The sequence below is a fragment of the Esox lucius genome, chromosome 18 (assembly GCF_011004845.1).
Source record: "Esox lucius isolate fEsoLuc1 chromosome 18, fEsoLuc1.pri, whole genome shotgun sequence".
Lineage (NCBI taxonomy): Eukaryota > Metazoa > Chordata > Actinopteri > Esociformes > Esocidae > Esox > Esox lucius.
This window is the reverse complement of record NC_047586.1, coordinates 13,695,509-13,713,430: the sequence shown is the minus strand read 5'-3', so window position 1 is coordinate 13,713,430 and position 17,922 is coordinate 13,695,509. Positions and strand designations below refer to the sequence as shown.

The 17,922-nt window shown below is 38.5% G+C and overlaps 2 protein-coding genes across 4 annotated transcripts; one reads left to right on the top strand and one right to left on the bottom strand.

Annotated features, from left to right (window-relative positions):
• The first annotated feature begins 1,107 nt into the window (after positions 1–1,107).
• On the top strand, positions 1,108–6,589 carry mep1a.2 (meprin A, alpha (PABA peptide hydrolase), tandem duplicate 2). The gene is made up of 14 exons (XM_010882296.4): positions 1,108–1,233; positions 1,321–1,345; positions 1,467–1,520; positions 1,656–1,690; positions 1,783–1,858; positions 1,952–2,069; positions 2,463–2,638; positions 2,792–3,013; positions 3,181–3,327; positions 3,433–3,648; positions 3,803–4,252; positions 4,721–4,897; positions 5,715–5,922; positions 6,206–6,589. The coding sequence occupies exons 1-14, from the start codon at positions 1,117–1,119 to the stop codon at positions 6,354–6,356; spliced, it is 2,172 nt and encodes a 723-aa protein (XP_010880598.2). The 5' UTR covers positions 1,108–1,116; the 3' UTR covers positions 6,357–6,589.
• A 1,266-nt stretch (positions 6,590–7,855) lies between these two features.
• Positions 7,856–17,581, bottom strand: adgrf3b (adhesion G protein-coupled receptor F3b). Of its 3 annotated transcripts, XM_020056016.2 has the most exons (12): positions 17,529–17,581; positions 17,275–17,402; positions 14,571–14,786; positions 14,180–14,404; positions 13,917–14,063; positions 13,227–13,414; positions 12,898–13,074; positions 10,955–12,262; positions 10,634–10,675; positions 10,005–10,040; positions 9,553–9,629; positions 7,856–9,332 (listed from the first exon to the last, which is right to left on the bottom strand). In XM_020056016.2, exons 2-11 carry the CDS (start codon positions 17,321–17,323, stop codon positions 9,564–9,566), a joined length of 2,454 nt encoding a protein of 817 aa, XP_019911575.1. In that variant the 5' UTR covers positions 17,324–17,402; positions 17,529–17,581; the 3' UTR covers positions 7,856–9,332; positions 9,553–9,563. The 3 variants fall into 3 exon arrangements, with proteins under 3 accessions (XP_019911575.1, XP_010880652.3, XP_019911576.1); XM_010882350.4 differs by having other exon boundaries at positions 7,856–9,629; XM_020056017.2 differs by having other exon boundaries at positions 7,856–9,629; positions 14,571–14,672.
• Positions 17,582–17,922: the final 341 nt, after the last annotated feature.

The following is a 17,922-nucleotide window of genomic DNA, read 5'->3' as shown; positions in this document are numbered from 1 at the left end:
GATAGATCATGCCTGCTAATGTAGATGGTTAACAGATAGATCATGTCTACTTAATCACGGTTGATTTACTCCCAGAAAAATAACTTTTTGTTCCTTTAATGTATTATAAAGAAGCATAACATGCGTAATCAAGGTGACTTAAGAAATAGTATAGTAAGCCTAATGAAGACTCCACAAACATTAATTATCCGTTAGTTATTATTCATGTACTTCACACTTTAACATAAAGGTCACACATGCCTTAAATTAATGTTTTACTACTATTAAGTAATACTAATAAAGACTCTACAAATGTAAATGATCCATTAATTATTATTCAGGTAGTTTACACTTTACATTAAGGGTCACAATTTATTTTAATTAATGGTTTACTACTATTAAGTCATGCTAATGAATAGCCCACAAACATTGGTAATACATTTATAGCTGTTGATTTCAAATATACCATGATGGTCATGCATACAGTACATCTGGTGAATATTTCCTTACTATTTAGTAATTGTACCGTATGTGTACACAAATATTCATAAAGTATAGTAATAACTCAAAGATGAGTACATTAAAATTTGTCCTCTGTTCTCAATCTGTTCTCAAGAGGAAGATGTGATGCTGGAAGATAAGCAAGTTAATTGAGCAGTCTGAAAGAAGCTAGATACAATAGAATCGTTAATTAATGTATGTGTAGGTGTTTACATCAACAGAAATAAACATAAATTTTAACTAATACATCTAGTAACATTAATACTTATAGGGCCTAACTGCTTTAGTTAATATTAACAAAAATGAATAAAAATGCTTATTAAGACCTATAATTCATGTTTGTTAATATTTACTACATCATTAACTAATGTCAATTAATGTACCCTTTTTGTAAAGTGTTACTGAAATATTCCCATTTTGCCAAGAGGCAAAAAAATAATTAATATGTGATAACACATTTCACTTATGCCATTTCAATTCTTCATATCGTGGAGATTGCTAGTGGCAGTTGTCACACAATTTATTTTCTGGAACCTGTGGTGAGATTTTTCCTTCCTCTGTCCTTCAAGGCCTTAAGTCTATGTTACTTATTACAGAAATGATCTACGGTCAAAGTTCCTTTAAGTAACTGCTTTCATGGGCCAGTTCACAATAGTAGTGAAACACATATCCAACCCCTCCAAATTAAACATGGAGTATGTCAAGACACAGGGGAGGATTACCATTTTAATTACAATTCTAGTTGTGTTCAAGGTAGAGTACACATCCTTTGCTATTGAAAATATTTTATGATTTTACATTCGATCATTTAGATTGTAAGGTGTTTCTTTTTTCTTGTAGGTTCATGCTGTTCCAACACTTTACGGTAGGTTCTAGATCTTAGCGTGTAACATGTATTGTACATTTCTTCTTCATTTGGATAATTCTCTTTGTGAAAAGCAGTTAGTCACGATTGTACATCATTGTTTCAATGTTAAATAAATAAGGTGGGGATGCAGATGGAGGTGAATTACGAGACGATATACCAGAAATCAATTCAGGTACTTTGCTCTACATTAGGTCAATACACAGTAATATTACTCTAATCACCATATTTGCAACCATCTTACAAATTTGGCAGATTGTAAAAAATACTGTATGATTGACGTTTGCATTTTCGAATATTTTTTAATCAGATCTTGACCTGTTTGAGGGAGACATTGCAGGTGATGTAAGTAGACACCTCTTCATAGTCTATCTTCAGTAAACTGAAAGATGACATGAAGCAGTTAACCAACCTAATTTATTTTGTACAATTTGCAGCCAAGAAGAAATGCAATCCTGGATGAAACAAGAAGATGGAAGTTTCCAATTCCTTATATCTTGACAGATTCCTTGGGTATGTACACTCAACCACACTTGCCTCACTGCTGTATGCAATGAAGGTACAATCATGGCAGGCATTATTCTGAAAACAAATGTATTCCCTCAGAGCTGAACGCAAAAGGTGTTATTCACCAGGCTTTTGAAGCATACCGCCTGAAATCCTGTGTGGACTTCAAGCCCTATGAGGGAGAAAGCACATACATCTCTTTCACAAAACTGGAGGGGTGAGTGCAGCCAAATCCACTGTCATGTTATGAGCTCTTGCTCAACTTTATGGACCTACTGTCCCTCTAAAGCATAAAATCAAAGAGCACTGATTAGAATATGCTTATCTAAGGAATGTGCATTCATTAGTGTTCCATTCATCAACAGATTATGTATTTAGTAAACATTTGAGATAAAATTGTGATATAAATTTTCTATGACACAGTGCTGGTGTCACAAATTATTCCAATAACATAATAACGGAAAACGTAAATCATTTTTTTTTTTTTCAAATTTTCACAACAATCTGTTTGATTACAATCCACAAAAAAAGCACAACTAGTTTTTAGATCTGCGTCCACTTGGATAGGGCCTTTGCAGGTGTCCTCTAATCCTCTGTGTGATGACCTCAGATGCTGGTCCTTTGTGGGAGATGATAAGATTGGACAGAACCTCTCCATAGGGGCGGGTTGTGACACCAAGGCCATCGTGGAACATGAACTTCTCCATGCTTTGGGCTTCTTCCATGAGCAGTCCCGATCTGACAGAGATGACTACGTCAAGATCTGGTGGGACCAAATCATAGAAGGTGGGGATGTAACAGAATTAAGCACACTGCACTTCGTGGTAGCCACACTATCTGTTTTGCATTCTGCCTCCCATGGAGAGCGGCTCTCTGGAGAAGTGTTTTTGTCACGTTTCTAACGATTTTCTTTGGCAAACACACAACCTGCCAACATAGGAAAGGAGCACAACTTCAAAAAATATGAAGCAGACTACGTCACAGACCTGAACACACCATACGACTACGAGTCTGTCATGCATTACCGGCCCCTGTCTTTCAACAAGAACCCAAGCACCCCCACCATAACCACAGCCATCCCGTCGTTCAACGACCTCATCGGACAGCGCCTGGACTTCAGTTCTGTGGACCTGCTTAGGCTGAACCGCATGTACGACTGCAGTAAGTGACCCTGTTAGACTGAGCCATATGATCGCACCGCCTGTACCGTACCCCAGTAGCGTCAAAACGGTACGTACGAAAATGACAGTGGACCACCACGAGAGGCTGCCAATCCAAAGGAAATGCGTTGGTGACGGTAATGAAAGACAATGTCCCTGTCATGGCAGGCAACACACAAACACTCTTGGACCAGTGTTCTTTCGAGCTGATCAATGTCTGTGGGATGGTCCAGAGTGAGGCTGATGATGCAGACTGGGTCCAGACCTTGAGCAGCTCCGATGAGGTAGACCACACACTGGTGGGACGCTGCAGAGGTATCCCCTTACTTACTGCCTTTCACATCCTTCTTCATTTCACTAGATGTTAGCAGCTGAAAAGGGCTGAATAAATTGATACTGTACCTTTAACACGCTCCGTAGATGCGGGCCATTTCATGAAGTTCGACACTTCTAAAGTGGAGGTGGAGACCAGTGCAATTCTAGAGTCACGCATCCTCTACCCAAAGAGGAGCGCACAGTGTCTGCAGTTCTTCTACAAGATGTCTGGGCCGGCTGGGGACAAGCTGGTGGTGTGGGTCAGAACAGATGACGGAACTGGAAATGTTAGCAGCTCCAGCAAAATCCATACCATCACAGGTACTGTGTTTAGAAAGAAAAATTGATATATGTTACGCATGTTTTATGGTTTGGAGAGTTTTGATAGTGTCTGCATTGCATGTTATTCCAGGTGTGACAGTCCTTGGTAAGGTAATCTGGTAGCTGAATATAGAGATGTCTTTTATTTCCTCAGACAGTGTAGATGACACCTGGCAGCCAGCCTATGTGAACCTGCACATGAAAAGGAAGTTCCGCTACATATTTCAGGGTGTGGGGGGGTCCAACAACACTTCAGCAGGGGCAATCTTAATCGATGACATCACACTGACCGAAACAACATGCCCCAGCGGCGTCTGGAAAATCCGGAACTTCACCGGCTTGCTCGCCACCATGCCAACTGGAGAGCGAATCAGGAGTAGACGGTTCTACAGCCCTGAGGGCTACGCTTACGGGGTAAACATCTACCCAAATGGAAGAAACAACAATAACACTGAGTATGTGGGCGTGACCTTCCATCTATGCAGCGGGGAGAACGACGGCATGATGGAATGGCCAGTGATCAACAGGCAGGCCACCATCACTGCCATGGACCAGGATTCTGATGCCAAGCTGAGGATGTCTGCCACCAGAAGCTTCACCACTGGTGAGTTAGTATAATCAGCTGTCACAATACTTGTAATTATTCTTGATAGTTGGATTAACGTCATTTCTTAGTTAATGCAGTTGCAAAGGGTGACATGACTACTTGATTGACAGCAAATCTAAATAAACACTCTACACTGACTGTATTATTTTTGCCAATGCCATTTAATTCCAAGTTCCTAATTCTAACTTCACGTAACGTAATTATGCAATTACACAAATTATGCCAGCTAGTAATGCCTTAATTCTAAATATTGATCAGAAATCCAAGGTGATTGAACCAATGTACGGTTTCTCTGATTTAAAATTCTGTTTGCAAAATGTTTACATTACTATTGCTTAGTCTGCAAATCATTACCATGATCAGTTTATCATTAGATTATAAGAGCATATGTAAAGATAATCATTTTCACATTTAGTTTAGTAGGTTGTTCTGTTTCAACTTTTCTCCTACACTCTTCAACCCCAGAGACTACTATCCCAAATTGGATTAAGCCCAGCAGCACTAGTGGTGCTGACTGGGATCCAAGCTGCGACTGCTATAGAGGACCTGAGTATGGATGGAGTACATTTATCTCTCATAAACAGCTGCAAAGAAGAAGCTTTCTCAAGAACAATGACCTCATTTTTACTGTCGACTTTGACGGTGAGGACCACTTCAACAAACCTGAGAACGTCAGTTCCTTTCACCCACATAAACATTTTTGGAAATATACTATACGGTTTTGTAATGATTTGACATATTTCTGTCACTATTAAACTTAACATACCTCAACGTAAGTCTCCCTAAATATCTGCAAGGCAATAGCGTAGACAGCAGTCTTTAAATATATCTTCTTGTACCAAATAATAATTTAATCAAGTTGTCAGTGTTTTGTGATTATTAGTGACATAAAAATGCTACCGTCGCATATCATTAATTTGCAATTCTGAAATTTCAGGGGAAATATTAATATTTTCACTGTTCCAATTATAGGCCACCTTACTGTTTTGTTCAATTACATAATATTTATTTTAAATAAAACATTATAGTCTTCACTGAGATGTCTACTAGAAAGTTCTGGGTAAAGAAAAAAAAAAGACTGATCTATTTGATACATAATAGCTAATCTGTCAAATTCCACGATTCACAACTTGTTTAAAAGAAAATCCATAAAATGAAAAAACAAACAAACTTTGAACTAACATATTTCTATGAACATGGTGGTGGATTTGAAAAGGACTATTTAACAGCAAAACATTCCATTGTTTTCCAGTTCACTTACATTTTAAACTTGTTCATTCACATTTTAGTTCTCCAAAAAAATGATAATAGGGGCCAAAGTTAGCTGGTTTTTTGCAAGCCTGAAAAGGTGTTGGAGTTCGATTCTCACCATGCAAGGCAACAACAGTAACAACATCAAGATGAATGAACAATGAACAATCTTAACACTACACAATTACTCTTTGTGGATATCTTCTAGATTTGACCCATCTGGTGAAGTCAGAGGTCTCTGTGAAGCCGAAGAGTCCCAGTACTGACCTACTGGAGGAGGAGACCCGCCGAGAGGAGATAGCTGAGGTTCCGAAACGTAGACAGGTGCGGGCTGTGTCTAAAGATGCGTGTAACCCCAACCCGTGCCACAACAGTGGTGTGTGTGTGCTGGAGAAACAGGGGAAAGCCACATGCAGGTGTGTACGCATGAGTTATTGGCTCAATTCCCATATCTGCACTTATTGTAGTGGCTGTTTGACAATATACATATTTATTTTCTCGCCTTTCACACATTTCAATTTCCTTTTCAAAACCGGACAGATCTTTGGTCTGGGTTCAGTTTTCAGTGCATTATACTTTTGACCGTACATGCATTTTCACTAGAACTTCCTGAAAACAGTCAATTATGGTATATAAGACCAGGAGTGAAATGGATGTTCCTGCAACCACTGACTCGTAATACATTTTATTCTCTCTAAGGTGTATCTCTGGCCAAGCCACATACTATGCTGGAGAGTTATGTGAGAAGCAGCATATCGATGGCACTATTTTGGGCATTCTGAGTGGTGGAGCAGCAGGGACAATTGTTCTGACTCTGGCCATCTTCTCAGTCATCCGGAGACCTCACTGAGTCACCCCCATCACACCACCACAATACTCATCTCAGTACCATCTCAATCTCAATGCATCTATATGAAACAATGATAGGATTGTGCCACACCTACTATGTAATTGATATAATTACATATAGTCACTTCTGACAATTTCACTCTTAATAGTTTCATGTACATTAATAGCTTTATGTTTGGTTTACATGGGCTTAAATAAAATTGTGGTACTGTAAGTTACTCCAAAATGAAATAATTTTTGCATTCCATAGCTTATTTTAATTGATAATGAAATGATGGCAAGAACACACAGATACAAATAGTGTATAGCATATATATATACACTCACCTAAAGGATTATTAGGAACACCATACTAATACTGTGTTTGACCCCCTTTCGCCTTCAGAACTGCCTTAATTCTACGTGGCATTGATTCAACAAGGTGCTGAAAGCATTCTTTAGAAATGTTGGCCCATATTGATAGGATAGCATCTTGCAGTTGATGGAGATTTGTGGGATGCACATCCAGGGCACGAAGCTCCTGTTCCACCACATCCCAAAGATGCTCTATTGGGTTGAGATCTGGTGACTGTGGGGGCCATTTCAGTACAGTGAACTCATTGTCATGTTCAAGAAACCAATTTGAAATGATTCAAGCTTTGTGACATGGTGCATTATCCTGCTGGAAGTAGCCATCAGAGGATGGGTACATGGTGGTCATAAAGGGATGGACATGGTCAGAAACAATGCTCAGGTAGGCCGTGGCATTTAAACAATGCCCAATTGGCACTAAGGGGCCTAAAGTGTGCCAAGAAAACATCCCCCACACCATTACACCACCACCACCAGCCTGCACAGTGGTAACAAGGCATGATGGATCCATGTTCTCATTCTGTTCACGCCAAATTCTGACTCTACCATCTGAATGTCTCAACAGAAATGGAGACTCATCAGACCAGGCAACATTCTTCCATTCTTCAACTGTCCTATTTTGGTGAGCTCATGCAAATTGTAGTCTCTTTTTCCTATTTGTAGTGGAGATGAGTAGTACCCCGTGGGGTCTTCTGCTGTTGTAGCCCATCGGCCTCAAGGTTGTGCATGTTGTGGCTTCACAAATGCTTTGCTGCATAACTCGGTTGTAACGAGTGGTTGTATTTCAGTCAAAGATGCTCTTCTATCAGCTTGAATCAGTCGGCCCATTCTCCTCTGACCTCTAGCATCAACAAGGCATTTTCAGGACTGCTGAAGGCATTTTCGCCCAAAAGGTGTTTTTCCCTTTTCACATCATTCTTTGTAAACCCTAGAAATGGTTGTGCGTGAAAATCCCAGTAACTGAGCAGATTGTGAAATACTCAGACCGGCCCGTCTGGCACCAACAACCATGCCACGCTCAAAATTGCTTAAATCACCTTTCTTTCCCATTCTGACATTCAGTTTGGAGTTCAGGAGATTGTCTTGACCAGGACCACACCCCTAAATGCATTGAAGCAACTGCCATGTGATTGGTTGATTAGACAATTGCATTAATGAGAAATTGAACAGGTGTTCCTAATAATCCTTTAGGTGAGTGTATATATATAAACATACACATATTTATTTAGGCCTATATTCAAAAACTAGGGAAATATTTAGGAAAAAATCTTTAAAACATGATTTGAGGTTTTACGATACAGATGAATGAGAACAATGCTACAAAGGGCTTCCACTCAAAGCTGGTTCCATCATTTAGGTGCCAGGACAGAAGAGTTTTATCTGAGTGTATCAGGAACTGCCCCGAAGGGCAGGGCCAGACAAGAGCCCACAGGTGGCTGAATGAAGAGCCCGGATAGGGATGTAGGGTTTGAGCATGGCATGAAGGAAGAATATTCTCTTGTTGGTCTGTAGGCAAGAACCATGGCCTTGTGGCGGACACAAGCTTTGAGTGGAAGCCAGTAGAGAATGCAATGCGGCGGGGGGGGGGACATGTACCTGAACACTAGACGGGCCGTTGCTTTCTGAATGAGTGTTTGGTGGCACACACCGGGAGTCACACCGGGAGTCACACCGGGAGTCACACCGGGAGTCACACCGGGAGTCATTACAGGAGTGAGTTGGAGTAATCCAGAAACGAAATGACAAGGGCCTGGATAAATACCTTGCTGCTTCTGGTGTGAGATAGGTTCATACTCTATGAATGTTGAAGGGCATGAAAAAATGCAGTTGATGAAATGATGCAACTTGTAATCAGAGTTTAACCAAGTTTTTATTTACCACTACATTGCTGAACATTATGAAATCGGGTCAGACATTAAAGTATGCATTACAAGTCGAGACTGCTACAGGTATGTTTGTAGATAATAGACACAAAAACCACACAAATGTGTTTAGCAATTGTCAAATGAGCTTTTCCATTAATATCAAAAATCATAGGTAATTGCCATACAAGCTAAGGCTACAATTAAAATAATGGTTTGATTCAATATGTAGAGCTGCATTGTAGAATGTTAAACATTTGTATTGCTGACATGTTAAAGATTAAACAAAATATACAGATGGGTGACAGATCAACAAAAAAAATTGTGGAGGAACATAACGAAATACAGATGCTTCTATACAGGTGTACTGAATGATACAATTAAGCAATATATATCTTGCTCTGTGGCAGATACAGAAATGCCATCAAGATAGATCAGGATGCTAAGAGGAAAGGATCTAATTGTTTGACTGAATAGTCTGTGTTGCAGTTGTTCTGGCAATAGTCTGCCTTGCAGTTGTTACTGGCTATTCACAATAAATGCTGCATTAATTAGCCTACAGTCGGCTCAATCGGAAATTGATGCTTAGCTTTGCGCATCAATGCTACTATGGAATCCGATTGTAAATCATGTGAGACCTGTCCGCACACAACCTAAATATCAGCCTTTAATGTTTTTACAGAACCAAACAAGTGGAGGTTTCCTTCTTGGTAAGAGCAGTAGCAGTACGGTAGCTTGATCCAGTATACACAGCAATTCATTCTCTGAGGCAGAAAACATATGATGAGTACAGTGTTCTTCAATCACCAATCCTGCAGACTTCTAGGGGTTGCAGGGTTTTGTTACAGCTTCAAAATTGCACACCTGATTTAACAGAGTAAGTGCTTGAAGAGTGAATCATTTTACTAATGTGTCAATTGAATTAATAAAATATCATGTTTGGCAGTCAGAGGTCAGTGTGTCCAGTATGAAGATTTGACCAACCTTGATATTTTTTATTTTTTTAAAGCAGACTTAGTCAGGTTTTTCATGCTCTCAGTTTTTCCTTTGGGAGGAGGTGCCTGGTGATAGAGGTATTCAGCTTTAGATCTGGACAAAACATGAAGCTGCTTTTTTGTGTAGTCAAACTGTACTTACAAAAGTAAATTTTTTATTACAATGTTGGCACAAAATGCTAAATTTTGTTGGCATTCTAATTATAACTGCATTCTATCTATAAAGGAATGTCAAGTTTTTGTTATTTCCCTGTCTGTATTCCATTTGGGTATAAGAAAATAATTAAATTACTATTATTACTAGGCAATTACCAAAGTACAGAGTAATGTAACTACAATATTGTAATTATTGTGACTATTGTATTACTACACACACACACACACACACACACACACACACACACATACATATATATTTGTAATTTCAAGAGTGGAACTCACCCCAGTCATGATAATTTTCCAGACCTCATCTCGCACCTGGCATTAAAATAGTGTTAAGCACATATCAGACATAATATGTATTGGTGATTCTATGGAAGTGGAGTAAATTCAGGGTTGAAACTAATTTGTAGGCTGTTTCCGGACAGTTCATAATATACTACTACTCATGCAGTTTTTATTACATTACATTGGAAATGTTTTCACCACACACCGAACTCGTCCTGAATGACGTCGATCAGAGTCGATGGAGTATATATTTTTGACCAAGATGATCAATCGGATATTTAAATAGCTTAATGAACAATCTCGCTTCACATGGCACAGGCAGAAGGGAACTGGTCATCCACAGGGCCTGGCACTTCATTAGGATGTTCCCTAAAGTGCTGCTTTTTTAGGGAGTATTTTATTGCCACTATGCTAGTTCTTTTAAACAAAATATACTGTTTGTTAGTGCACTTTTTGACAACTGCTAAAGTAAAATGTGCAAAACTTTCCTTGAAATGAAATGAAACATACAAGATGTAAAACCACTTAACCATTTGGTTTACACCCCTTCTTTGGAATCATCCATTTACAAAAGGTTCTTTTAATATTAATTAAATCACAGATCCTTAATGATTCACAAATACCTTTTTCTCTGCAAAACATCCAGTAAGCAAAATGAAGAGGCCCTGAAAAAAATGACACAACGATACAATAAATGCCATAGTAAAAACGTATTTAAACTTAAATATGCACTCAAGAGCTTTTGTATAGTTTCAAATTATGTAGACTATGTCATGAAAAGTTGTAATATGATCTGCAAATTCATAATATTATGTCCTGAAATGTTTTGACAATTCATTTGTGACAGATCTAATTCACATAATATTTTATGGTTTTATTGTGCAAATTATCCTGGAGTGCACCTTTAAATAATATAAGGTTACGGACAATGGATGAAAAAGTACCTGAAAGGAGTTTGTGATGGTGAAAGCATACACCATAAAAGCACCCACTGGTTCACGGCTGTCCCAGATCTGCGTAAAGAATCCCAAACCCCATGTCACCCCAAGGACTGGTGTTAAAAAGACAACCACTTTCAAGATGCTTTTGACGGTCTCTTTTTCATCTGCTTTACTCCCATTGGAGAAACTGGATTTGAATAGCGTCTGGATGACAACGTACATGGAGAACATATTCATCAAAACAATTGTCCCAACAGGCAGAAAAAATGCGTTCATTGAACCTTTCAGAGGACTTGTATAAACAAGCCAGCAGGTGTCCACATCGTAGTAACGTTCGTTTCGGTAGTACGCAAATGTAGATGCCACGATCAGTGTAGGACAGACATAGCCGAGGACGATGGATAGAAACAGGTACAAACGCTTCCTCAACGGGTAGAAGACAAAGACGAGCTGGTGCAGTAGCACGATGCTGAGGCATAGCATCCAGCAGAACATAGCCTGGAAGAAGAACTGCTTGGCCAGAGTCAGAACCAGGCACCAGGTTGTTGGCAAAATGTTGGAGGAGGAGGATGCCAAGAAACTGCAATCAGCCAGTAACAGGCACAGAGAGATGTTCACCAGGGCCATGTGGCGGAAGTGGGAGAGTTTGGACTTGACTACGGCTGACCACACCAGCGCCTCGATGAGGAGGAAGATGAGGAGGGAGCCGATGGACACACCCAATCCCACATAAGTAATCTCATCCAGATAGGGCAAGTTCGGCTGGGACGTGGACATCAGCACTGAGAAGGAGGTCAGGTGGGAGCACTCGCAGTAGCTTCTGTTGTTGACCATTTCTTTCCACATACAGCCATCCTCAGACCATTCATTCAATGTGGTGTTCCAGAACACACATTGGATTGTGGAGCCTTTAGCGACTGGCTGGTTGATAGGAAAGTCCAATTTGATGTCTATGTTGGAGTCAGTGCGGTTTTGCAGTGTGGCTGATACCACAATGCTAGGGAATATAGAGACTGGGAAGTTTTCATTATTTAATTTGTCAGACAGATTTTTTACCCCTAAGGTTTTCACTATGCCTGAAGACTGGTTCAGGTTGACCTCTACGCCAAACACAGTTTGATTGCATGTGATGTTTTTGCAGAGTTTGAATTCTAGGTTTTGGGTGCTATATCCATCGCTGTTGTTCATGTAGATATTCTCCACTAGGCCCTCAACAGACTTGAGGTATAATGAGGACATCTGGTAGGAAATGGTTGTGTTGACTTGTTCCCAATTTGCATTCAGCATGTTACTTGCTGCACCGAGGAAATCCTGAGAGAAAGAAATGTTTTGTACTCAACAAATATGATTCAGTGTCATTGATGATCACATTACGAATGATAGTGTAATTCCTACGGGTAAAACAAATCTCCTTGTGGCAGTCTGCATCATTAACCACTAAGCTATTTAACACAGGGTGGGTGGGTAGTCACTCACTCAGTCATCCTCACTGTCACACTCACTCACTCTCTCTAGATAGAAGGGCAAATGGGCCTGTAGAGTAGGCTAGCCAACATGAATGCAGCCTCCTGTGTGATCTCTCAGTCCTCGCATCCTTAACTTAGGGATTTTTACAAAATCACTAGTGCACGACTGCTTTGTTATTGTTTGAACTGCATTTTACCCCCCTGAAACATTTTGATATTTATTTTTAAATTATGTTCCGAAAGGTTTTCAATGTGAGATTTGAAGATTGGATTCCTCCACCCGGGGTACAGATGGTTCTGCCAGGTTGTGGTGTACTGACATAAAGAAGCTGATGTGCATTGGAGAACACATGCAATCCTCTCTGACTCTCCAGAACCTGCTAAATAGTTGCTGCAATGAGGCAAATCCAAAATAGCGAATTGGGCATCCTGAAATTAGGAGAAAAAGGTTAAACATTTTGAATATACAGGATGACTCACTCCTAAAACGGATTCATCCAGGGTGAATTGTTTTGAGGCTTCAAACATGATATCCAGCACTCCGATGGATGCACTCAAATCAGCATTTGAGTAGGACGTGTCATTACTGATGTTCTTCAAACTCGAAAAGATTGCTAGGGCAACCTTCTGAGTGACCCCAAGTCCCCCTCTAAAGGCCTGAAATGGTACAACACAATTAATGCAGTCAACTTACTGTAATGGAGGAATGCAAGGGCTTTCATAAAAAAATATAGACATCCAACTGAACAGTACCAATATTTGATATCAACTTTACAGTATAAGAGTTGTATGGGTTCAGTTGTACTCACAGCTGCTGTATTTAGAACATTATTTAATTCTTCACTGACACATCTATCCAGTTCATTCATCCATTCAGGCGAAATGCATGTCCGTTCTTGATACCCCACTCTCCCAATCTCACATTGTTGGATTACTAAAGTGAAGCCTTTTGGAGTTTTTGGCCAAGGAGAGTCTTCCTGACAAACCTGGACATTATCTAGATCAAAATCAGGCATATGTATTTTTTTTTACTGAAAACATACATCTAAACATCTAAACTAGTTTATAAAATGAATCCTTAAACTATTCAGGGCTTGTTTTTTCTTTTATAAACGAAAATTATGTGAACAGTATAGCAAGCATTTTTAGAAAACAGGAAATTGAAGAGTTATTTCTACATTGGCAGGTTGTCCGAGTCTCCATTAGATAATACAGCCACGGTTTTTTGTATTCTCATTTTGACAACAGAAGATGATCTGGCCATTGTTTTCAAATAGACATTCTATATTTTCCAATGAGACTTTGTATGCACCCAAAATATGTATTTTGGAAAATAAATATTGAGAAACACTATCATTCCACTACAATGGCAGATCTACTCTATTATGAAAAATGTATTAAATTACAATGGAACTCTGCATAGCACCTTTAAGTGTTTTGTTAATGGCCTTCTGTCTCACTGTGGCCAAGTACATTAAAAAATATATACATATACATACCATCAATCACTGGGATAATTATATTTTGAGTCTTGTTCTTGTTCTTCTGGTTCATAAAATTTACAGTGATAATAATAGCATTTGTAGATGGTTGTTGGCATGTTATCTTTGAATTTAGGCGGTAGGTGATTTGTCCATCTGTTTGGACTACAGAAGAATGTTGAAATCTTTCTCAGGTTTCCGCAACTTTATATATTTTCAGAACAAAGGGAAATATGGTACAACACATTGTAGTTCAAGATCCAATACTGAGAGTTATTTACCTGATGGTGTTTGGGATGTAACTGGTACTTGGTTTAATGTCCACGTTACAGTGTAATTCTCAGGGCTGTTTTGAATGGTTGCATTGACCATAACATCCTTTGGGCATTCGACTGTCAGTGGGTCGCTCGTCATGGAGATCGTATCGGGTAGCAGGGCTACCTTCAGCTCTGCAGTGGCTGCATGCACAATGGACCCACTGGAAAATCCACACTTATAAATCCCTTCTGAAAATTTAGAGAGGAATAAAATAGGTAATTATATTTTAGAGATGACATGAAAGCTCACCCTAAAAACAACATCAAATCAACAGTCCTATTTCAATAATGAACAACACAGGTGCACTTTTTAAACTCTCAGATTGGCAAGAATGACGGGTCTTCTCAGACGTACCTGCCCACATTCCTGACAAACTGTTAATTTGGACTGTGGTACAAGCTGCCGTGGATGTGATGGTAATGCTGGTTCCATTATTCAGAACGTAGGTATTATTTCCTGCAATGAAGTCCCAATTCCAGGAGCCGTAATTTTCATTGTTAATTGTGCAGTTCAACATTTGAGTTGAGTTGTAATCTACCATGTCCTTTGGATAAAGGATGTTCACAATTCCTGTGGAAAATAGAAATTTACTAAAGGGTTATACCCAAATAGGGGCACTAAAAATGTCAACCTATAATCACACAATACAGGCCAGTGGTACTCAAATCTGGCCATCGAAGACAATTCCACTCCCTGTTTTCATTGCAACCCCCTAATCAGACTTATTTAAGACCTGGGACACCAGGTGGATGCAATGTTGAGGTAGAACAGAGGTCCCTGATAAAGGGGTTGCAATGGACAAATGGAGTGGAACTGGTTTTGCGGGCCAGATTTGAATGCCACTGATACAGACTATATACTTTTTACAATAAACTTTTAATTTGTGATTAATTAGATTAGCTACAGTGATCACATATTTATACAATTATATTATTTCATCCATATTGGGTCAATCATTAAGATATTCAAACAAGTAATTTAGATCAAAATAATTCAGTAGAATTTGTCCAAATACTTTTGGTTTAAGACAATGGGGTGTATAAAATCTAAATGACCGTGCAAGTGTTGTCCTTTCTTAATGTTGTAACTGATATGGTTGAAAAACTCCAAAACTGTCCAAAAATGTAAAGTACATTTGGATTACATTCCCCTATATAGGCTGTAGCTCACTGCGGTGATAACCGACCATGCAACTACTTGACACTCATCTTACCTCTGATTGCTAACTCACCTCATACGGTGTTTTGATGACCATCCACGGCCAGCGTTTAGCGCATAGCGTTTCGTCTTGTTGAATCGCTAGTCGCTAAACGCCAGCTCACAAAACAGGAGAACAAATCGATAGTAAAAGTCAACGGAAGCGATAAGAGGAAGTTATTTCCGTGCGCAAAACTGATCGTCTGTAGTAATTCTGAACCTAATAATTGCCAAGCAGCAATTCCAAGTGTTTTGTAATGAAATGCAATGGTTCACCTAGCTTCCAAAGGGAGAATAATAACACACATACAGGGGCTCTCAAAAGTAATCAGCCCCATCGACGTTTCCAGATATATTGTGTTATAACATGAAATCAAAATGGATTTACAATTATTTTTTGGTCATTAATCAACACATAATAAGTCTAATCTGCAACTTTTTAAAATTAATTACATCACTGTTTCCAAAAAAGTGTAAAAAGTAAAGAAAACAGAATATGATGTGCAAATCATTGATGTGCAAATCATTTAAACCTTATATTCAATAGAAAATCGTACAAAGACAACATTTCAAATATTGAAACAGAGATTTAATTGTTTCGTGAAAAATATATGCCGACTTCAATTTGATGCCAGCAATTCATAAAAAACTGGAACAGGGGCAACACAATCTTTGTACGCAAGGGACCAGGCCAAAAACCAATATTGGAGGGTCGGGACCTATGGGCCCTCAGATGGCACTGCATTAAAAACAGACATGATTCTGTGATGGACATTACTGCATGAGCTCAGGAACATTTCCGAAAAACCATTGTCTGTGAACACAGTAAGTCGCTGCATCCATAAATGCTAGTTAAAACTGTACCATGCAAAGAACAAATCATATATAAACAAGATCCAGAAACGCCAATGCCTTCTCTGGACCCGAGCTCATTTAAGATGGACTGAGACAAAGTGAAAAACTGTCCTGTCACCCATTGAAAACTTATGACATAGGAGACCCCGAACAGTTGAGCAGCTGAAATCCTGTGTCAAGCAAGGATGGGAAAACATTTCACTTTCAAATCAACAGCAATTGGTCTCCTCAGTTCCCAAACACTTACAGAGTATTGTTAAAAGAAGAGATAATGCAATACTTTGGTAAACACGCCCCAGTCCCTACTTTTAAAATGGGCATACATTTTTCCAAAAACAATAACATTTCTCAGTTTCAAAATTTGATATGTTGTCTTTGTACCATTTTCAATTAAATATAGAGATGAATGATTTGCACATTATTGGATTCTGTTTTTATTTGCATTTTACGCAGCATCCAAACATTTTGGAAACAGTGTTGTACAAATACAAAATAGAGAAGAATTGATTGCATAAATATTAACCCCCTTTGCCATGAAACACGTGAATGAGCTGCAAACAATTGTGTTTAGAATTCATGTATATTGTTGAATGATGAGTTCACCTGTGTGCAATTAAGATGCATATGATGATCACCTGTCTCACCAAAGGTGCCTCTAACAAATATTGATTAACAGGGGTGACTACTTAGACAATCAATTATTTTTTATGGACATTATGGATTTTTTTTGTGTTGATCAGTGGCAAAATTTCCATCCATTTTCAGTTTAATTTGTTACACTGTTTTTTTTTATCTAAGGGGATAAATATATTAGATTTACTGTATGTTCTTGACATCCCTGCACACCTTACATACTCATTACCAAGCTACGTCTTAATATCATACTGTTTTTTGTATGGACCTTATTTGAGCCGGTTGAAAGTGGGTGTGTGTGGTTAATCACCTCATGTTCTTTATATCATTGCATGAAATAAGTTGTCTGTAATGGAAGGGTCAAGACATTTACCTGATGTTTCAACAGATATGTTGGCAGAGTAGCCAATTCTTGTTTCCATGGACCTTAATATTTCTGTAAGTTTATCAGTTGGAAATATGACACTGATATCCACTTCGAAAATAATGTTGCCATTTTTCCTTATGTGTCAGTATTGAGTTTCCAATATGTAAAAGGGGAAAAAAAATTATGGTGCATTTTCCTCTAAGAAACACAAGCTCCAACAATATTAAATAGTGAATAAGGAATTATTTAATTTGCTTTACCATGGTCCAGATACATTAAGGCTCTTAAATCCATTTAATCCTTGAAAACCATCTGTAAGCTAAGAGAAAAGAGAAATTATATCATCATTGTTATATAATTTTTAGGTGTATGAAAGTCATGCATTTTATTCATTTAATCAAAAGCAGATTTCAATTCCTTATAATAACAATAAAAATATACCTGTCTTGTGATAATATTTGTTTCATTAAATATTATGCTCACTGCAACAATTCCATTAAGATGAACTTTGTAATAAAAAACAAAACAGTAAATAGCAAAACATTATTATGGCTGTTGTTGTTATTATCATGGCAACAATAACAATAGTTATATAAATAATGGCATTGGATGAAGGTTTTTAGTAAAAATAGAAAAAACAATGGTACAATGACT